We start from the raw sequence: 22,261 nt of genomic DNA on the forward strand, positions 1-22,261 counted from the left end.
TGTTCTCCAGAGTGTTAGCAGGCCTTCCCCTCAACTCCACCCCACCCCTGCCCATTTCTTTTGGTCCCAAAGCATTCTTTGGGTGGATAGGATTTCCTCTCTCCTTCCCTCCCCAATGTGTCTTCCTTACCTGACTGCCCTGGAGGACCTGTTGTTGATAGAGGGAGAACCTCTCTTTGGCTGACTCTTCGGCAGTGGGGCTAATGGGCTTGGGGTCCGACAGGGACCTCTGCATGGTTTTCATGGGGCGAGGCACAGTCTGTTGGCGCTGGGCGCTGTCGGCAGTGAAATGCTTCTGTGGGGTTACGTGGGCCTTGTTCAGTCTCTCACTGGAAGCAAAGGAGGATTCCAGGAGCCGGTGTGGCGACAAGGGAGAGACAGGTGAGTAGAGAACCTGAGGAGATTTGGGGGGCTGACGGGTTACTAGCTGGGAAAGGGACTCAGTAGGCAAATGAGACTGGTAACCAATCTCTAAGGGGTCGGGTTTCTTCTTTTCAAACTTCCCAAGTCCTTGCTGCCTGGGTTCCAAGGGTCCAGTGGTGACAATCTGAATGCTGGGGGTGTAGGGAGAGATGGCTGCCGGCCCTGGAAGTTGAGGCACCACAATGCCCTGGACCTGTGCTTCTGGCTCTGTCTGGCACGCCAGGCTCTCTCCCTTCTGAGTCTTCTCCGGGGCTGAAATGTATTTGATAATCTCCACTTTGGGGTCCGGGGTGGTGATGTGAATGGAAGGCGAGACCCTCAGCAGCTGATCGGGCTCTGTCTGCACTGAGCAGTCGCTGATGGTTTGGATGCCAACACTCGACTTGCTCCTGGGTGAGGAGGAAGAGGAGTCATGCTTGCTGTCGGAAACAGAGTCTGAGTGGCGTGAAAAGCGGGTGCGGCGCCGACGGACAGGCTGCTCCCAGTCAGCATTGTCCTCGTCATCTGTCTGGACGCTGCAGTCCGTGCTCCGCCGAGTCCGGCGTCTCCGGGACATAAAGTACCGCTCTTCCCCATCCTCCTCATCAGTTTGCACACTGCTGTCAGTGATCTTCCTGACCACGTAAGGCTCATGGGCCTCCTCCATCTCATAGGCATCCCGGAGGCGGGGCATCGAGTGTCTCTTCTGGAGGCCCCTGCCAGCCTCCCAGCGTTCATCTGTCTGCAGAGACATGTCCGAGGCTGAGCTGGGGAGGGGCCTTGGGGGCCCTGGATCTCTTGGCTGCCCTGTCCCCTCCATCCCCATGGCTGCGGTGGCCATGAAGGCCTGGTTGATTGGAGGCCAGTACTGGCCATTTGGGGCCATGGTGCGCTGCATTTCTAGGGCAATCTCGGTGACAGCTTGGGGAGGCAGTCTCCCAGAGGGGTCACACACTGGGGGGAAGGGAGCCTTCTGCCTCTTCTGCTCCTCCAGCTGATGCTGCAGCTGTTGCTGCAGCTGCTGGATCTGCTCCAGCTGCAGGCGCTGCTGGGCCAGCTGCTCCCTCTGCAAGGCGAATTGGGCCTGGCGCTCCTCCTGCTGCTGCTGCAGCACCTGGTGCTTGATGGTCTGCAGCTCCTGGATCTCCCTCTGCACTAGCATCTGCTCCTTCTCCCGGTGCCGCTGCAGCTCCACGCGCTCCCGCTCCAGCTCCTCGTGGAGCCGCAGCTGCCGCAGCTTCTCAAGCTCCACACGCTCGCGCTCCATCTGCAGCAGGTGCTCCTGCTGCTTCCTCTGCCTCTCCTCTTCCTTCTCTTCTTTCTCGGCGCCCCCCACCTTGCTCAGGATGGTCACTTCTCCAGGCTGCTTCTGGCCAGGCAGCTGGGACGGGGCTGGGACAGCCTCTTTGGGCCCCACAGAGGCTGCTGCGGGGGGCTCTTCCCGAGTGCTTCCCAGGGGCTGTTCTGTTCTCTGCAGACCTCCAGCTGCTGCCACCACCACTGGCTTCCCAGCAGGTCCAGGGGCCATACTGCTCCCAGCCACAGTGGTGGCTGGGCCTGCCTTCCCCAGATACAAGGGGCCATCAATCCCAGGTGCCGTTGTGATGGCTGGGAATCTGCTTGGGGCTGGGTATCGATACAGCCCCTGGGGCATGAGTGGAACCCGAGGAGCAACCACTGGGACTCGGGTCAGGCTGGCAAGAGGCACAGGGGTAATACTACCCGGGCCATAGGGTCTGTAGATGCCTCGAACCATAGGCCGAAGCACCGATGCTGGCTGGGTGGTGATGGGAAGAGTGGAGGCTATTGGCGTGTTGATGGTAGAATAAATCATTCCATCGGCCGCACGCACGGTTGCCGTTGAAGGGAAAAGTTGCCGGATGGCCCCAGCTCCCTGCCCGATGGCCCCAGCTCCTTGCCCGATGGCAGGGCTGTACTGGGCCAGCTTCCCAAAGCTCTGCCGGCCTTCAGGGAAGTTTGGGTTCATCATCATGTTGGGTTTGATGGCTGCCAGGCCCTGCTGTGCGCTGGCACTGGGCCCAGGTCCAGGTCCAGGCCTGGGGCCATACTGCAAGAGCTCTGGGCTGCTGCTGTGCCGTCCCCCATACTGGTCCATGGAGTTGAGAGCAGCGCACATGCGACTGATCTCCCGGGCTGTGGTAGCACTATACTGAGCCAGGTTGGATTCTTGGAAGCCCGACAGGTCCCCTCGTGGCGAGTATCGATAATCAGAGTAGATGTTGGATGCTGAGCTATACCTTCTCATGGGGAGCGGGTGGCCCATCAGGTCTGGGGCTTGTCTCAGGTCTGTGAAGGAGCCATACTGCATTCCCTGGGGAAGATAGCGGCCATCGAAGCCGATGCTGTAGGAGTGCTTCATGGTTGTAAGGTCCATAGCAGAGTCTCCCCCAGGGGGTTGGAAGAATTGGTCACTTTTGTGTGGATAATAACTCAGTCCAGCCTCAGCCAGGTTGGTGTCAGACATTGAGGAGTAAAGCCTTCCCATAAGGCCATGAGAATACAATTTCTGCTCCTCATAGAGCCTGGGACCCACTGCAGCCTGTTCCCTGTATGGGGATGGCTCAGGAAGGTCCTGTTCCCGGGACCCATAAAACGGAAGGCTGCTCTGGCTTGGCTGGGCTGCGTCCACCACATTTTTCTCAGGCATCTTAGGGGAGGGATGGAAAGTCCCGGTACAGCTGCTGCTGAAGGGGAATTTGTAGACCACATCACAGCAGGCCACTTGACTCTCAGGTTTGATCCCAGTGAGGTCTAAAGCACTGGTGGGTTCTTCTTTCACCAACTTGGTCACTGCCCCAGCTGTCATGTCATCCATCTGCACCATCATCATGTGAGGTTTCTTCCCACTGACGTGTGTGGGCACACTGTGTGCTTTGAGCTCTGCAGGTGTGCCCCGGTATGCATCAGAACTTGGCTCCATAGGGTATGGCTTGATGCTGATGTTCTGCGTGGCGCTCATCTGAGTGACAAGAATGTCTTTTTTAACCAGAGGTGCCATCTGGTTGGGCAAGTTATACCGGGCGAATTTGGTTTGCTGGGGACTGCTGGCTTCCTTGGGCTTTCCACGGGGCCCTCCTTGGTAAGGACCAGTCTGCACAGCCTGCTCCACATGTTTGACTGGGGCTAGACACACGGGACTTCCTGCCCCTTGTCCAAAGTCCAGCCGGTTCTGGAAAGGGTCCCCGTACACCACAGGTTGCTTTGGCTGAGACACAAGCATGGAAGAAGCCACAGTGATGCTGACAGTGGTAGAGGTGCCAATGAAGGTGTGGGTATGCTCCTGGGCATTGAGATTGATGATGAGAGGCTGTACCGTGGTGGACTGCCGTCCTGGAGACTGGTCCAAAGTGAGACAGTATTTCCTGGCCTCAGCAGCCAGGGAAGTCAGGTCCATGCCTCGGTCAGTGATAATGATTGGGGTGGATTTCATAGCGGTCCGTAGATCTACTGCAGAACTGGTTGGTGGTTTGGGCCCTGGTTCTACCCGGGACGTTCCAGGGACTGATGAGATCCTGCACAGGGAGATGTTCTCGGCAGGCAGGGAGCCCCAGCCATACAGAGCAGCTGTACCATCCATGGCTGGGGCCATGTGCCCCTTGGCAGCATTCATGGGGACAATGGCACTTGAAGTGGGGGTTCTCTCACCCTTGGGGAAGCTGTGCAGTGGCTGTTCCTGTTGGAACTGTGTTCCATTGACCTGTACTGACTGACTGTAGCTGTGAATGGTAGGTTGGTGTCTGGTCGGAGAGGACGCTGGTGAGGTGGAAGAGCTTGCGTTGACCAGCTTGGTTTGGCTGGCTGCATCTGAGGCTAAAGTGATGACCATAAAGGGAGATTCTTGAGAAGACTGCTGCCTGGTGAGGCGAGGTGAGCTGGAACGGTGTGGTGTCTGTGTGCCCTGAGCGACCATGGAGGACGGGGTAGAGGAAATGGGACTCCGGGGGATGTCAGAGGGGAGAAGTGGGCTGCGGGTCTGGGTTGAGAACTCTGCAGTAGACTTGGGTCCCATTCTGCCAATCGCAGGGGGAAGGCCCTCCATTGGAGAGGTTGGGGAGAGGGGTGGGCTTGCGCTCTTGAATCCAGGATAGCCTTTTGATGACAAAGGAGCACCAGTCTTGCTGTCGCTCATGCTTTGAAGCCTCTCTCTTCCAGGTAACCCCCCGGTGTCAGGGAGGACCTGAGCCTGGGGCATCTCTTCAGTCTGGGAGCCATAGCTTGCTGTGGTGGGGAGTGGGGCCTCTGGGCCACCAGGGGACGTTGCGGCTGTGTAAACACGTGGTCGGCTGGCTATACTCGAAGCCACAGTTGTGACCAAAGGGGCCCCTTTGCTGTAAGTGAAAGCAGCCGTCACTCCCTTGAGAGCAGAGCTGGGAGAAGCAGGGGAGCTGAGAAGCTTGAGAGCATCCTGAGTCTCTTTTGCAAAATGCTGGGTGACTCGCACATCGGGAATAACTCGGCTTCCACCACTGTCTGAGGAGAAGGACACAGGGGCTGCCAGCTGGGTGGGGCTGGTGCCAGGGGTGAGGGCACCGCCGTTCTGCCTCATCAGCTCACTGTACGCACTCTCTGCATTCAGAAACTGCTTCTCCTGGTAAGCATCTTCTCGGTCCTTCTTCTCCTGGAAAGCCAGGTCTCGGGAAGAGGCCTGGTGCATCCTGGCTATGCTCTGGGATGTCTGGAGGATCTCCTCGTACACAGCTCCTGCATCAGCAGCCTCAGGCTCATAGTGGGGCTGAGAGGAGCCCAACTGACTGGACACGTAGTCTTCAATGTACTGGTATTCAAAACTGCCCTGGCCTCGGTCTGGGCCCCGGGAGCCACCGTAGGAGCTGCTCAACTGGGCCTGCTGCCCTTGCTGCTTCTGTAGCAGCTCAGCTTTTCTCATCATCTCTTCATAGGCTTCCTCTGCACTTTTCAAGGGCTTGCTGGAAGAGTAGCTGGTGCTGCTGGAGGTCTTCTCAGTTGGGGAATAGAGCGACATGAAGGTGGGCAGGTTGTATTCGCTCCCAGATTTGTAGAGCTTAGAAGGGCCAATCTCAAAGCCCTCAGCCTCAGAGTCAAGAGACGGTGACGGGGAGTACTCGGAGCAGGATGATCGGTGGAGTTCTTCCATCTCAGCCGCCTGGCGCAGCTCCTCGGTGGGTGAGGCGTCCTCAATGGGGGAGAGGTTGCTGGGGGGAGTCTTGGACCGCTCCCGCCTCCGTTGGGCCCGGAGCTCCTCTTTATCCCGCTTAGTTTTCCGGGCTGTGCTGCGGATGCGCTGCTGCTCTACCTCCCGCATCTTCTCCTGCTCCCGGAGCAGCTCCTCTTCCTCTCGGAGCTCCTCTTCCTCTGAGGAGTCCTCGATGGTAGGGAGTAGGGGGCCGTGGGAGCGGTGCCGGGCCTTCCTCTGCTGCTTGACCTCCTCCAGTCTCTGTCGGCGGCTGGGACTGCTGTCGCTGTCTTCTTCGAGGGAGGACAGGGAGGTGGGGGACGTGCCTGAGGTGTAGCTGGGGGTGGTAGCGGGCAGTGTGGAAGAGTACTCTCCTCTGGAGCGGTCTTCGGGGGAGCCGGTCAAGCTCTCCATCTCTAGCTCAGGCTCCCTGTCTAGACTGATGTCTGCCTCTTGGCTGATCTCCATCTCTCGGCCGTAGTTGTTGGTGCTGTTTAGCTCAATGGTCTTGAAGCGGCGCAGGCCCCCCTGGAGGGCTGCCACGTCTTCGGGCTCAGGTGCGCCCACGTCCTTCAGCTCTTCCTCGTAGGTGCTGGCGTTGTGAGGCAGCCTCCTCTTGGGTGGAGCAGGCTCCTGGCCCTGTTCGGGTCCTGGCTTGGAAGCAGCTTTCCTCAAGCTGTACTTAGCACGGTCATACTCAGCGTCATCGTCCTCCAAGTTATCCTCCTCGGCACTCATCTCCAGAATCTGCCTCCTCATAAAGTCTTCATCGGGACCCTCAGCATCCCTGCCTGCTGGCCGTGTCGGGAGGGGAGAGAGCCCCCCCTCACTGCTGTCTTCTACGTAGTCATGGCGCAGCTTGCTGCCAAAGTCATCAGACGACTCAGCAGCATCCCGCGCATCTCTCTGGTTCTCCCACTCGAGAGAATCTTCGTCCTCCTCCAAGATGTCTTCCAGTTCCTCATCGGAGTCAAAAGCCTCAGGTGTGATGGAAAGAGACCGTGGCCTCTGTCTCTGCTTTGGTTCCTCCCGTGGCTGGGGGCGGGCCTTGGCCTGCTCCGCAGGGGCACCACCCTGGGCCTCCAAGAGGGGCCGCATGGTGCTTTCGAGTTTGTTGAGTTCTGAAGGGCTTGGCGGGCTGGGCTTCACCACCCCGGCAGTGTTTAGCTGCTCCTCTTCCTGCTGAACAAGCCCTGTGATCTCACTTTGGGAGCTGGAGATCCCATCGGAGGAGTAGCCGGTATCACTGAGGCTCTGGGGACTCCGGGATAGGTCCTGGGAATAAGGCTTGCTTGGGTCCTGCAACGGAAACAGAAGTCATTATAAAGGAAAAGCAAGGAGTTTGCTGCTCCTTGGTGGGAGCACTTTATGGGGTAAGAGTCCCCACACTTTTTGTAGAGAGATCTGAATTCTAATATAGGTTCTGCAACTAAAATTCAGTGTGATTTTAGCCAAGTCCTTTCCCTCCCTGGGCCTCAGTTTCCCCATATAAAATGAGGGGGATGGAAGGCACGTTCCAGCTCGAAATCCTATGATTTCTCCAGCTCTAACCCTGTGTTGTCTATGTACCAGCTTAGAGGAGAGGGGGCAGGGAGAAAGGCTGATGTAGAGACACTCTGGGACCTCTCTCCATCTTGAGCCTAGAGAAAGGAAACTGACCTCCTGCTCACTCCCTCTTGGCGCCTCAGCAATGGAGACGCCCTTGCTGTCAGCTAGAGGCGGTTCAGCCCTTTTGGGCCCATCCTTTGTTTTTGGCGCCTCTGTGAGCGTGGTTGGCAGAGGGGATGGCTTCGGCACTTGTTTGGCTTCAGCTGGGCCGCTGGGTTTCTTCTCCTGGGGGCCGCTTGGGGGCTTGCTGGGTTCAGATGCCCTGAGGTGCTTGGTCTGTAGGCTGGGAGAGGTGTGGGGTGGTCCTGCGGGTTGTCCTGGCCCCGGTGCAGGTGGCCCCTTCTGTTTCTGAGGGGACGGGCCGGGTTGGTGTCGGGGAGAACTTGTTGGTGTCTGCTTTGGGGTAGGCAAGGGTGTGGGGACTGGGTCACCAAGGCTTCCCTCCAGCAGCCTCTGTGTTTGGCAGTTCAGACACAGCCACTCATTTTTCTGCAAAAGAAGGACCAAATAGAAGATAAAATTAATTAATTTCTCTCTGCCTCAGTTTCTCCTTCTGTAAAATGGGGATAATAAAAGCACTGGCTTCCCAGGGTTGCTGTGAGGATCAAGTGAGATACTAATCCTGGCACACAGTAGGTACTACATAAATGCTAGCCATTATTATTATTTCTTTAGCACAATCAATGGCTATTTTCTTCCCACCAGTGGGGGTACTTCATTACCTCCTGGAGTGGCCCATCCTCCTTTGGAACTGCTGTGACTGCTGGGAGTTTTCCCTTCCATCAAACCAAGAGTTGCCTCTGCTCCTTGCTGCTCCAGTTCTGCCCTCGGAGGCTGTGCACAACAACCCTAACTTCTCTTCCAAATGGCAGCCCTTCAACACTCAGACACAGCCATGATCCCAACAGAGCTCACCCTGAGCACTGCCCACTCACTCCCAATCTTGTTTCCTGCAGAATAAACAGTTTCTATTCCTTTAGCCAATCTCTCTACGGCCTGCTCTTAATTCCTCGACTGCAGTCTGCAATGAGGCTTAGGCAGAGCCCAGCAGGGCCTTAGCCAGGCGTTAGGATCAGGCCCGGCTTGTTTCAAGCAGAGAGCCCCTGTTTGCCCATCTTTCTCTCTTCAGGGAAGGAGCTGCTTCCAAATACGGTTTGTCCCTAGCAAAGAACACCCATTCCTTACTCTTCTGTTATCTACAAGATCTTAGACTTTTGGGGGGAAGAGCCAAGATGGTGGAGTAGAAAGACGCACATATGCTAGCTCCAAACCCACAGCCCATAAAATATCTGTAAAGAAGAACTCCCAACCAATTCTGGAGCAGCAGAAGCCACAGAACTAACCTGTTCCAGAGAGACCTGAAAACCTGACGCGAAAGGTCCGTCGCACACCAGACCCAGAGCAGAGCCCAGCCCTGCCTTGGCTGCCCAGCACCGAGAGGAGCAGATCCAAGCAGGCTTCAGGGACAGAATCTCCAGCAGCCACGCAGGTCCCTCCACCCACAGGTGACAAGGGTTGGTGAGACGGTCTCTTTGGCTGGTCGAGAGGGGAGTGAGGTGTCCCCATAACTCAGGCCCCCTCGGGAGGCAGCAGCAGACAGAGGCTCCCCAAGGAGGCAGGAGCCTGGATCATCCATTGTTGAAAGTCTCCACATAAACCCCCTGAGGGAACTGAGCCCGTGAGGCGGCCCTGCCCCCACCCAAGCACCTGAACTTAATCTCACACTGAATAGCAGCCCCGCCCCTGCCCAAAGCCCTGAGGCTGGGAAATAGCATCTGAATCTCAGACCCCAAGCACTGGCTGGGTGGATCTGGAGGCGTGGTGGGTGTGGAAAGAAAATTCAGAAGTCAAGTCACTGGCTGGGAAAATGCCCAGAAAAGGGAAAAAAAATAAGAACTATAGAAGGTTACTTTCTTGGTGAACAGATAATTCCTCCCTTCCTTTCTGATGAGGAAGAACAATGCTTACCATCAGGGAAAGACACAGAAGTCAAGGCTTCTGTATCCCACACATCCAAAATAAATATACCATGGGTTCAGGCCATGGAAGAGCTCAAAAAGGATTTTGAAAATCAAGTAAGAGAGGTGGAGGAAAAACTGGGAAGAGAAATGAGAGAGATGCAAGAAAAACATGAAAAGCAGGTCAACACCTTGCTAAAGGAGACCCAAAAAAATGCTGAAGAAAATAACACCTTGAAAAATAGGCTAACTCAATTGGCAAAAGAGGTTCAAAAAGCCAATGAGGAGAAGAATGCTTTAAAAAGCAGAATTAACCAAATGGAAAAGGAGGTTCAAAAGCTCACTGAAGAAAATAGTTCTTTCAAAATTAGAATGGAACAGATGGAGGCTAATGACTTTATGAGAAACCAAGAAATCACAAAACAAAACCAAAAGAATGAAAAAATGGAAGATAATGTGAAATATCTCATTGGAAAAACAAGTGACCTGGAAAAGAGATCCAGGAGAGACAATTTAAAAATTATGGGACTACCTGAAAGCCATGATCAAAAAAAGAGCCTAGACATCATCTTTCATGAAATTATCAAGGAAAACTACCATGATATTCTAGAACTAGAGAGCAAAATAAGTATTGAAAGAATCCACCAATCCCCTCCTAAAAGAGATCCAAAAAGAGAAACTCCTAGGAACACTGTGGCCAAATTCCAGAGTTCCCTGGTCAAGGAGAAAATATTGCAAGCAGCTAGAAAGAAACAATTCAAGTATTGTGGAAATACAATCAGGATAACACAAGATCTAGCACACTCTACATTAAGGGATTGAAGGGTGTGGAATAGGATATTCCAGAAGTCAAAGGAACTAGGACTAAAACCAAGAATCACCTACCCAGCAAAACTGAGTATAATACTTCAGGAGAAAAAATGGTCTTTCAATGAAATAGAGGATTTTCAAATTTTCTTGATGAAAAGACTAGAGCTGAAAAGAAAATTTGACTTTCTAACACAAGAATGAAGAGAACCATGAAAAGGTGAACAGCAAAGAGAAGTCATAAGGGACTTACTAAAGTTGAACTGTTTACATTCCTACATGGAAAGACAATATTTGTAACTCTTGAAACTTTTCAGTATCTGGGTACTGGGTGGGATTACACACACATGCACACACAGACAGAGAGCACAGAATGAATTGAATAGGATGGGATCATATCTTAAAAAAATGAAATTAAGTGGTGAGAGAGAAATATATTGGGAGGAGAAAGGGAGAAATGGAATGGGGCAAATTATCTCTCATAAAAGAAGCAAGCAAAAGACTTATTAGTGGAGGGATAAAGAGGGGAGGTGAGAGAAAAACATGAAGTTTACTCTCATCACATTCCACTAAAGGAAGGAATAAAATGCACATTCATTTTGGTATAAAAACCTATCTTACAATACAGGAAAGTGGGGGAGAAGGGGACAAACAGGGTGGGGGGGGAGGATGGAAGGGAGGGCAATGGGAGGAGGGAGCAATTTGAAGTCAACACTCTTGGGGAGGAACAGGATCAAAAGAGAGAATAGAAGCAATGGGGGGCAGGATAGGATGGAGGGAAATATAGTTAGTCTTACACAACACGACTATTATGGAAGTCATTTGCAAAACCACACAGATATGGCCTATATTGAATTGCTTGCCTTCCAAAGGGAATGGGTGGAGAGGGAGGGATGAAGAGAAGTTGGAACTCAAAGTTTTAGGAACAACTGTTGAGTACTGTTCCTGCTACCAGGAAATAAGAAATACAGGTAAAGGGGTATAGAAAGTTATCTGGCCCTACAGCACAAAAGAGAAGATGGAGACAAGGGAAGGGAGGGATGATAGAAGAGAGGGCAGATTGGTGATAGGGGCAATTAGAATGCTTGGTGTTTTGGGGTGGGGGGAGGGGACAAATGGGGAGAAAATTTGGAACCCAAAATTTTGTGAAAATGAATGTTAAAAGTTAAATAAATTAAAAAAAAAAGATCTTAGACTTTCTCCAGCTCCTGTCCTCTGTTTCTGACCCTCCAGTCCTCAAATTTAATAGGAAGCTTTAGGATACTTGATGAGTAGAGGGACTGGCCCAGGTCAGGCAGGATGTGGCATAAAGTGAGGCCTTAAATCCCTGGGGGAAACTTAAACACAACCATTGGGCTAGCCCTGGGGAGTGCAACAGGCCCAAGAGCCCAAAGCTCAGAGTCTAGCCATGAGCAGGGAGAGAGAGCATGGCCAGCCCCGGGCCCTGAGTCCAGTGAGAGAGAGAGCCCAGAGCTCAGACCCAGGGTATAAGAACCTAAAACCTAGCCCCAGGCCAGATCCTAGCCTTAGAATGAGAGAATCCAGGGCTCAGCCCAGAGCCCCAGAGCCTAGCACAGAACCCTGTGTCCAGAAAGAGAGAGAGACAGAGACAAAGACAGAAAGAGAGAGAGAGAGAGAGAGAGTATGAGCGAGCACCCAGGGCCCAACCCTGAACCCTGAGTCCAGAGAGACAGAGAGAGGGAGAGAAAGAGAGAGAGATAGATAGATAGACAGATAGATAAGAGAGAGACAGAGACAGACACAGACACACAGAGAGAGACAGACAGACAGACAGAGACAGAGACACAGAGATGGAGAGAGAGAGAGACAGACAGAGAGAGAGAGAGAGCACACCCTGGGCCCAATCCCAGGCAAAAGAACTCAGAGCCTTGTCCAGGGCCCAGGGCCCAGCCTCAGGGCAAGAGAGTCCAGAGCCCAACCCCAGGGAGAAAGCAAGAGCAAACAGAGATCAGGGGCTCCTGCCAGGCAAGAAGAGCTATTTTTATCTCCCCTGAGTGGCCAGAAATAGAAGAATCTCTGGGGCTGCTATTTCCTCCTGTCTCTCAGCTTCCAGGCTTTAAATCTCGTAGCTTCCCTTCAGATTGCAGAGTGAAGGTGCTTCCTTCCTGTGTGGCCCAGAGGACTCTAAGGTTCATTATTCTATTTGTGTGCTTCTCTCCTTCCTATGCCCTCAGGTCTAATTCCCTAATTTTACAGATGAGGAAACTGAGGCCAAGAAAGATCAAGTAATTTGTTCAAGTCACCAAGGTAGTAAGTGATGAGACAGGATTTGAACTCAGGCCCACTGACTCATAGTGCCCCTCAAGGCTCTTATTTACACCTAAAGGCAATCAGAAGGGAAGAATTGCTGCCTGGGTCACTTTGGCAACTCTTGTCCTTGGTTTTGGTTCAGGAAGTCCAAGGATGTGGCGCTGGCTAAGGCCACAGATCTGTGAAGTTTCCAGGTAAAGCACAACCTCCACCATCCGAGAACTAACCAGGGACACAGGCTCAAGCTCAGCAGAAGCCGGGTCCTACTAGGCCAGGCCCTCCCCTGCCAGGTCAGGGACAGGGGTCAGGAAAGGAGACCGTGGTTCAGCATCTGGCCATCTGGACCAGAGAAATGGTCAGAACAGAGATGGACACTTCCAGCCTCACAGCATAGCAGAACTAGGATGAACCTTAAGGATTCTGGCTTTAGATCTGGACAGGACTGCTTGGAAGCAGGGGTCATCTGACTCCAAACTCCCAGCCCCTCATCCTATACCACACCACTTCTTGAGGCCAGAAGAACACAGAACTGAAGGGGACCCTAGAGATCATCTGGTCTGACCTCCTTCCTTTACAGATGAGGAAACTAAGGCCAAGAGAGGTGGAAGTGCTTGCTTGCTCATAAAGGCAGATGGTTCCTCTACTAACTGCCATCAGGACTTCTGACCATCTGCGGATTGAAGAGCCCCTTAGGAAGCTGGCATGTCTCCCTTCTTTCAACCTTTGAGGAGTGTTCTAATCCTGTCAATGACTGCCAGGCAGGATACACAGAAGCTCGACACTGCTGTGGTGCCCATCAGGGATTCCTCGCTAATGGAACCACCTCTAGGGCCTTCAGTGAGATTCTCTAAACAAAGGTCTGGCTTGGGCAACAGGAGGGCATCAATTATGCAAACTCATGTTACAAATTCAGGATGAGGAAGATTGAGGCATGGAGCAGGAGCCAGAGGGGGCTCTGGAGTGGTGGTAGGGTGAGGGGCAGGGCAGAGCAAGCAGGTCCCTCCTGGAGCTCACCACCAGCCAGGCTCCAGTTTCCCCAGTTTCTCCCCCTTGCCCTACAATCCCTCAAGTGCTTGTGAAGGCTTTCTTTAAGGTGGTTCTGTTTGCTTGTTTTACTGCTTGGGAGTCAAAAGTCACTTTGCTGGGGGTGTCCTCTCTAGATCAGCATTTTAGGAGCAACCCCAGCCATACTTAACCTCACTCCTACCTGACTCTCTCTGGCCTCCTTCTCCTTGACTGGCAAATACATATATCCAGCCCCACCCTCTCCTAACAGGAGAGCTGCCTGGGGTAGCTAGCTAATTTCCAGCTGCCTGGGGTAGCTAGCTCCACCTGGCCTTCCTCCAACTCTAGTCATTCAAAATTGAACTCATCTCCCCCACCAAACTGGCCTTTCCTCCCAACTCCTCAAAGCCTTTTGATGGTCCCACCATCCTCCCAACTACCCACACTTTAAAACTGCACAGGATAAAATACAAACTCCTCAGTCTAGTATTCATATCCCTTTATAACTCCCTCACAGTATTTCTCTGATGCAGCCAAACCACCTAATCAGGAGTGATTCTATGACCACTTGAGAAGCATGGTGGAGTGAAGAAAGGACTCCCAAGTCAAGGGGGTGATCATGAATGTTTTACTTGGCAAGAGAGCATAGATCTAGAGGATGTGGGACCTTGGGCAAGTCACTTAGCCTCCGTGTTCTCATCTGGGCAATGGAGGGCACAGGATTAGATGCATGATAGGTTAGGGTTGGGGTTTAGTTTTAGTTTAGGGTTAGTCTCTTCCAACTCCAAAGTTATGATCCTCCTAACTCCAAATCTGTGACTCTACATCCTTCCCTGACCTGTCTCCCTTCATTCTTGTAGAGTGCCAAGGATGGGGAACCTGTGGCTTTGAGGCCACGTGTCCTTCTAGGTCCTTGGGTGCAGTCTTTCGGCAGTCCAAGTTCTACAGAACAAATTCTTTTATTACTATGTACATACATACATACATACATATATTGTTATTATTAAGGGAATTTGTTCTGTGAAGTTTGGATTTGGTCAAAGGGCCACACTTGAGGACCTAGAGGGCCACATGTGGCCCTGAGTAGCCCATTCCCCCATACCTAGAACCAGTTCTCTAACTATTGGAATCCTTTTATTTTTTCAAGGTCCAGCTCCTCCATGAAGACTTCCCTGAATTCCTTCCGTCTCCCACAGTTCAGTGAAATGATTTCTTCCTCCTCAGATTCCTCATGGTCCTTTAGCTGACCCTCTCCTTCGCTCCTCTCTATGGTGTTCCTCATATTGTACAACCCCCCCCTTGTATCGCCAGGACCTTGAACGCAGGGATTATGTAATTTTTCACCTTTGTATGTTCATCTCTGACCACAGCATCCTGAACACAGAAAAGGACAAATACGTCTTTGTGAAGAAGAATGGAAATTCCAAGAAAATGGAATCCCAGACTGCAGGCTTACAAGGAGACTGTCTCTGGACCCTGAAAAGACTAAGGAATCCCAGTCGTGCTGGACATTACCTTCTTCCTGTCTTCAGTCTGTTTCTGGATACTGAAAGGAGACTGAGTTCTGGAAGGGGGTGACCAGGATGCTAAGAGGAGTTAAAACCAGGCCATGCAAAGATCATTTGGAGAAAATGGAGGTGTTTAGCCCGGAGAAGAGATTTCTCCATGGAACATGACTGATGCTTTCAAGGGTATAAAGGACTCCCAAGTCAAGGAGGGATCATGAATGTTTTGCTTGGCGAGAGAGCACGGATCTAGGAGCAATGGGTGGTCACTGCAGACAGGCAGATTTCAGGTAGATATGAGGAAAAACTTCCTATTGGACAGAACTTCCCAAAGTACAAAGGACTGCATTAGGAAGAAGAGAGCTCCTCAAGACTAGAGCTCATAGGATCATAGATTTAGAGCAGGACAGGGACTCAGCGGCCTGCAAACAGAACCTCCTCATTGTATAGATGAGGAAACTGAGGCACTAAGAGGTTAAGGGACTTGCAGAGTATCCCATAGCTGGTAAGTGTCTGAGGTGAGAAATGAACCCAGGTCTTCTTGATGTCAAATCCAATATTCTCTCCACTGCTTCCTGCTGCCTCCAAGCAGAGGTTGGATGGACCACTGTTAGGGATGTTACAGAAAGGATCCCTGACTGGGTATTTGTTAGACTAGATTCAATTCAACAACCACTTATTAAGTGCCTAACAATGTGCAAGATGCTCTTCTAAGCATTGAGAATATGAAGAAAAAATGAAAAAAGGTACCAGCCCTTAAGAAGCTTATGCTAACTGAACACTACAATACATAAACAGATTAGTAAAAAAGCAAGCTGAGGCAGTGAGGTGGTGCAGTAAATAGAGCAATGAGCTTGGAATGAGGAAGATTTATCTTCATGAGTTCAAATCCAGCCTTAGATATTTACTAGCTGTGTGACCCTGGGCAAGTCACTTAACCATGCTCACCTCAGTTTCCTCAACTGTAAAATGAGCTAGAGAAGGAAATGACAAATCATTGCAGTATCTTTACCAATAAAACCCCCAAATGGGGTCCCAATGAGTAGGACATAACTGAGTGACAACAACAAAAGAAGATAATTTTAGGAAAAGGAAAGCAATGAGAAGAAAAGGCTTTCCAGAGGTGGTGGTACCTAAGGATTCTAAAAGGTAGTGGTAAGGGGAAGGTGGCAGAAACAGAGGAATCAATCAATGAAAGGAAATAATATGAAGGAAGTCTGGAAAGGTTAGCTGCCATCCCACGTGAGGGGTCTCAAATGCCATCAGAATAGGAGTTTGTGTTTATCTCAGAGGTGGGATTGTGACATGGTCAGAACTGCACTTTAGAAGAGTCATTCAGAAAACTGGGCATGAAATGGAGTGCAGAGAGGTGAATGTGGTACAGGGGATACTAATTAGAACAAGGATTCTTAACCTGGAGTCTAGGAGATGTTTTGAAAATCATTTTAATATCTGTATTTCAATGTAATTGGTTTCCTTGGTAATCCGAGTCACTTTATTTTATGCATTTTAAAATGTTATTCTGAGAAGGGATCCATAGCCTTTACCAGACTGACAGTGGGGTCCTTCACACACACACACACACACACACACACACACACACACACACACACACACACACACACACTTCAGACGTCCTGAATTAGGTTACTGCCAAAATCCAGATGAAAGATGATGAGTTACAGCACAGTAGTGTGAGTGGAGAGAAGAGATGCATGTAAGAGATATTTGTTGGACGGAGGAATGATAGGAAGCCAGTAAGTCACCAGATCTAGGAGATGGGGGAGAGTGAAAATGTGGCCATGACTCTCAGATTGGAAATCCGACACTGGCTCACCATGTGACCTTGGGAAACTGATTTCACTTCTCTTTGCTTGTTTCCTCCTCTGTCAGACAGGGATGATAACACTCACACCGCCCGCCTCTCAGGGCTAGGGGAGGAAAGTCCTTTAAACTTGAAACTGTTAGAGAAATTGTATCATTATGTATCCTGTTTGCTCTGAGTTTGGCAGAGGCTTTCTCTCCTCAACTAAGTAAGGTCAACTCCATACTCTGATACTGCTCATTTCCCAGGCAGTCCCTCTTCCCTCCAGGAATCTTAGGATCTAACCCACTGCTCTTTCTAGATTCACAGGAGTGAATATAGTCACAGGAGACTGAGATCTCACCAGAGGTTCCTTAGGAAGTGGTAGAACCAGATTCCAAACTGGATATCATTATGGAACATTCTGGGGAAAGCCCCAAGTCACAGGATTATAGGATTTGCAGCAGAAGGATTTTGCAGATAATTTAGCCCAGGGTCTCTCAAACCCTTTATGGACCCCTTGGGCACACTGGTAAAGGATATGGATAGATAACCTTTCTCAGGATGTTATTTTTAAATGCATAAAATAAAATGCATAGGATTACAAAGAAAACATATTATAGTGGAATATAATTATCAAAACATATTTTCTAAATAAGTTGATAGTCACCAAGTTAAGAAATTCTGACCTTGTCCAGCTCCCTGGTTTTTTTTTTTTTTAACTAATGAGAATCACAGAAGAGGAATGACTTGCCCACAGGGATGGGATTCAAATCCAGATCCTTGCCTTCAATTCTTCTGCTCTTTCTGTAAACAGTTTCTAATTGTATTTATCTGCTCTTGAGAAAGCCAACATACAATATCAAGTATTTTTTCATAATGGATTCAATTTATGGGAGTCAGGAAACTGACACAAATTACATAGCTGCCCTGCCTTAGTCCTCAGCTATTCTCAGCGAGTGAGTGGATCCAGTTCTGATCTAGAGACTCTGATTGCTGAATCTAGACTTCCCCCAGTCTCACTGCTCTAATAACAGCCCCCAGAAGTGGCAGAATTAGATTTCAAACCTGAGAAGTGAGGGAGTAAGGGAGTGACAATGAGCCCTAGAGTCAGAAAATGTGGGTTTGAGCCCTAGTTCTTTCACCAATACTCTCTGAGACTTTGGCCAAATCCCTCTCTTTTCTCTAGGTCTCATTTTTCTGGTCTGTAAAAATGAGGCAGGTAGTTGGACCAGATGATCTCTAAGGCTCCTTCCAGCTCCAACCTACTATGAAGATTCCATCTTCCGACTCCAAAATCATTCTTTTCTCTACTTCATCACGCTGTCAGCCCCAGGGAAGGCAGAAGAAATATTTGTTGAATGAATGAATGAAAATAACCTAGGAGGAAATGAATTTGGATAGGCTCCCAGTGTAATCAACAAAAGAGAATTCAGGAAAAGTTGGTTTCATTTTTTACAATTCCTCTAGCCTTTGGCAGAGTAAGGAATGAAGGAGATGCTCCGTATCTGAAGCTGATTCTATGAAATGAAGGGAAGAAACCCATGAAAGGGACATTGGAACTGGGCCTTGAAAGCCAAGTAAGATGTTCATAACAATTCCAAGATCAAATTCTTTATTTGCTGGCTAGCTGACTCCCAAGCCTGACCCCTCCCTACCTCCAAGATGCCCATTACAGTGAAGGTTTAGGTACTCAACCAACAAGGATTTCTTAAATGCCTAAGGCATACTAAGAACTGGGTTGGGTTGTGGGAATACAAAGACAAACAATTGTTCCTGCCCTCAAAGAGCTTATATTCTATTGGCTCTAGGGGTGAGGATACAGCACTGTTCACAGAAAAGTAAATAGAGGAATATATGCAAAATAAACACTCTGAGATGGGGGTGGGGAGGGCACTAACAACTAGGGAAATCAGGTAAGGTCTCTAGAAGGAGGTGTCACTTGAAGGGAGCTAGGTGGAGGTAAGGAGGAAGAGTATTCCAGGCATGAGGGACAGTTAATACAACTATATGGAGGCAGGAGATGGAAAGGATGAGAATAGCTGAGGACTAAGGCAGGGCAGCTATGTAATTTGTGTCAGTTTCCTGACTCCCATAAATTGAATCCATTATGAAAAAATACTTGATATTGTATGTTGGCTTTCTCAAGAGCAGATAAATACAATTAGAAACTGTTTACAGAAAGAGCAGAAGAATTGAAGGCAAGGATCTGGATTTGAATCCCATCCCTGTGGGCAAGTCATTCCTCTTCTGTGATTCTCATTAGTTAAAAAAAAAAAAACCAGGGAGCTGGACAAGGTCAGAATTTCTTAACTTGGCACAGAGAATAATATGTGTTCAGCCTGGCAAGACAGCAAGAGCCATATGGTAGAGAATGTATATTTTATCCTGGAGGCAATGGGGAGTTATGGAAGCTTCCTGAGCAGGGGAAGGTCATGGTTAGACTTGTATCTTAGGAATAGTGATCTTAACTTTGGAGTCTGAATGAAGATGGAAACAGACTATTTGCTCTCCATTTCTTTTGCTGTTTTGTTTTGTTTCTTCTTTCTTGTGGTTCCTCCTGTTAACTTTATTTCTTCTTTACATTATGAATAAAGTGAAAATATGTTTAATATGAATGTATGAGTAGAGTCTATATCAGATTGCATGCTGTTTTGGGGAGGGGGGAGGAGAAGGAGGCAGAGAAAATTTAAGACTCAAAATCTTATGAAAGTGAATGTTGAAAATTAAAAATAAATAAAAAATACTTTTAAAAAAGGGTCACAAGTAGCTGTGAAAAAAAAAAGAATGTCAGTCTTGAAGTTCTGTGGATGATAGATCAGAGGGGCTCAAGACTTGAGGTAGGAAGCCCAATGAGGAGACTCTAGCAAGAGTTCAGTTGAGAGGTGATATAGCTCTAGAGTAGGATAGCTTTGGTATGAGTAGAGAGAAGTGGATGGGCATGAGAAACCTGGAGATGGAATCTATAACATGTGGAAACTGATGGGGCGTGGGGATGATTGAAATTGAAAGTGATCCCTAAGTTACAAAGCTGGGTATCTTAAAGGATGGGAATGCCCTCAACAGAAATAGGAAAGCAAAGAGGAAGAAAAAAGATAATGAGGTCTCTTTTGGACATATTGAGTTTGAGTTATCGTTGGGACATTGCAATGGAGATTAAGGAGAGATGAGGGAAAGACATAGATAGGTTTGAGAGTAATCTGCATGGAGATGACAATTGAAACCTTGGGAACTGATATCACCAAGAGAGGAGAGAGAGAGAAGAGAAGAAGGTCCAAGACATGAGGCCCATTCAGGCATAAGAGGTGGGACATGACTAATGATTCTGCAAAAGCAGACTGACGACTAGCTCAACAGATTAAGAAGAGAACCACAATGAGATTATCAGGAAAACCCAGTGAGGAGAGAACATCCAGCAGAAGGGGGCCATCAATGGTATCATCCACTGCAGAAGGATTAAAAGGGAGGAGAATTAAGAAAACACCAAGAATGGACCTTCTTCCATCACTGGAGATTTTCCTTTAGGATTAGGAGAGTCAGCAGGAGGGAGTTGTTCATTTGCTTGTAGTCGTGGGGGGATAAGGGACACATTCCTGAGGCTCAGGCTTCCTGAACTCAATTCACATCAGTGTAACTAAGTAAATATTTGTTAAGTACCTACTACATTCAAATGCTTGTGCTAGTGCTAGAGGTAAAGAGGAAAAAAGGAAGGAGGGAAGGAAGGAGAAAAGAAGGGAAGGAAGGAGGAAGGAAAGGAAAGAAAGAATAATCGCTGTCAAGGAGGTTACATTCTAAAGAGAAAAGATTGGTTTGGGCATTTAAAGTGGTCCCTTCTGGACTACATGGAAGAATATGGCCTGTGAATAATGAACATTTGGGTTGTCTAGGGCCTTAGAGACAATCTAGTTTAATCCTCAACTATGTCTTATTGCAGAACTCCACATAGATGTGCACTTAGAATTAGTGATGAGGAGGAGGAAGAGGAAGATCATTGAGTTTTGAACTAGAAGAGATATTAGAGTTTGATCCAGTCTTCTCATTTTGAAGATGAAGAAACTGAGTCTTCAGTCATGATGAATATGACAAAGTGTTCCATTTATGATCTTGATCCCACCCCCTCTCATCTCTAGCAGTGGGGGACACAACCCTCCTCTCATGCTCTCACATTTTTAGTCTTCCCCTATTTACTGGCCCCTTCAATACTGCCCACAAATATGCTTCCCACTTGACCCAATCAAGTCCTCAAACTATTGTCCAAGTTCCTTCCCCCTTCTCACAGTAAAACTAGAAAAAGCTCTCACTGCACTCATGGTCTCCACATGCTCTTGTCACATTGATTTTTTTCAGCTCCTTGTGATCTGGCTTCCAAATTCATCGCTCAACTGAAACTTTTCCCTCTAAGGTTACCAATGATCTTTTAACTGCCAAGTCATCTTGACTTCTCTGCAGCATCTGGCACCATTGAACACCATCCTCTTCTCTCCTTCCTGGGTTTTTGTGACGCAGTTACCTCTTGGGTCTTCTACCTGTAGGATACTGAGGTTAGTTGTTCTTTACTGCATCCTCATCCACATCCCATCCCCTAACCATCTCTGTTCCCCCAGTTTACCTAGTGTCTAGTACATAGGCAAAAACAGGTAAACAATTATGTACATACAAGACACATACACTGTAAGTAGGTGGCGATCTCGGAGGCGGTGGTTAGTACCACTGATGGGCTTCTTGAACAAGGTAGGAATTGGGGCTGATTCTAGAAGGAGGCCAGGGAAGCCAACAGACAGAGATGGGGAGAGAAAGCATTCCAGACAGAAGGGCTTCCAGTAAAAGGGACAGAGTAGGGAGTGTTGCGTGTGAGAACTGGTCAAGTAGTCTATACTGATAACTGGATTTCAGCATATGCAAGGTAGGGTAAAGTATAAAAAGACAGGAAAGAAGAGGAGGAGCCATGTTATGAAGCACTTCAAATGACAGAGCATTTTATATTTGATGTTAGAGGAAACAGGAAGTTACTGGAGTTTATTAAGGTGTGTGTGGGGGGGGGTGCAGGGTGTCAGACCTGTACTTTAGGAAGATGACCTTGGCAGCTGAGTGGAAGATGGAGCAGGGTAGGGAGAGACTTGGGGCAAGGACAGCGATCAGAAGGTTATGGCAAACAGTCCAGGCATGAGATGACAAGGTGGTGAGTGGAGAGAAGTGGATGCATATGAAGATGCTGTGAAGGTGGAATTAACAAAACTTGCCAACAGACTGGATAAGTTGGGTTCATGCAAGTGAGTTGGAAGCAAGAGCTTCCTTTCACTGATGGACCTTAAAATGGACTCTTGCCATGGTAGGATCACATGCTTAACAAACTCTAGGGGGACCTTCTCCATGTAACTTCCTACCCTACCCCCAGACACACAAAGAAGCAGGTAGGATCAGTTTATGACCTCCCTCCTAAAGGAAGGGAATTTTAAGCAGAGGTGGTTAGACAGTATTTATTAAGCACCTTATTATATGGGTCAAAGAGAAGGGAGATGCATGGTTTGGTAGGGAGAAGGACCAGATTGACAAGAGTATCTGAAGATGTGGCATGTGGAAAAGGAATTAGGATTAGTTTTGTTCTGCTTGGCCCCAGAGCTGGCAGCAATGGGTGGAAGGTATAAAGAAGCTAGGTTTAGGTTTGGTGTTAGGAGAACCTTCCCCAAGCAGAATAGGCCAGGCTGGGAGGTCACGAGCCCACCAGAGA

At 49.2% G+C, this 22,261-nt stretch overlaps 1 protein-coding gene across 1 annotated transcript in view; it reads right to left on the reverse strand.

Annotated features, from left to right (window-relative positions):
* The window catches only part of BSN (bassoon presynaptic cytomatrix protein), a 72,562-nt gene that overhangs the window by 27,825 nt on the left and 22,476 nt on the right, over window positions 1-22,261 (reverse strand). Inside the window, exons 2-3 of the mRNA XM_072650979.1 lie at window positions 7,235-7,672; window positions 131-6,874 (exon numbers count right to left, since the gene is read on the reverse strand). Coding sequence (XP_072507080.1) covers window positions 131-6,874; window positions 7,235-7,672 — 7,182 coding nt within the window. The remainder of the gene's footprint in view (window positions 1-130; window positions 6,875-7,234; window positions 7,673-22,261) is intronic.

The sequence above is a fragment of the Notamacropus eugenii genome, chromosome 1 (genome assembly GCF_028372415.1).
Source record: "Notamacropus eugenii isolate mMacEug1 chromosome 1, mMacEug1.pri_v2, whole genome shotgun sequence".
NCBI classification, from domain to species: Eukaryota; Metazoa; Chordata; class Mammalia; order Diprotodontia; family Macropodidae; genus Notamacropus; species Notamacropus eugenii.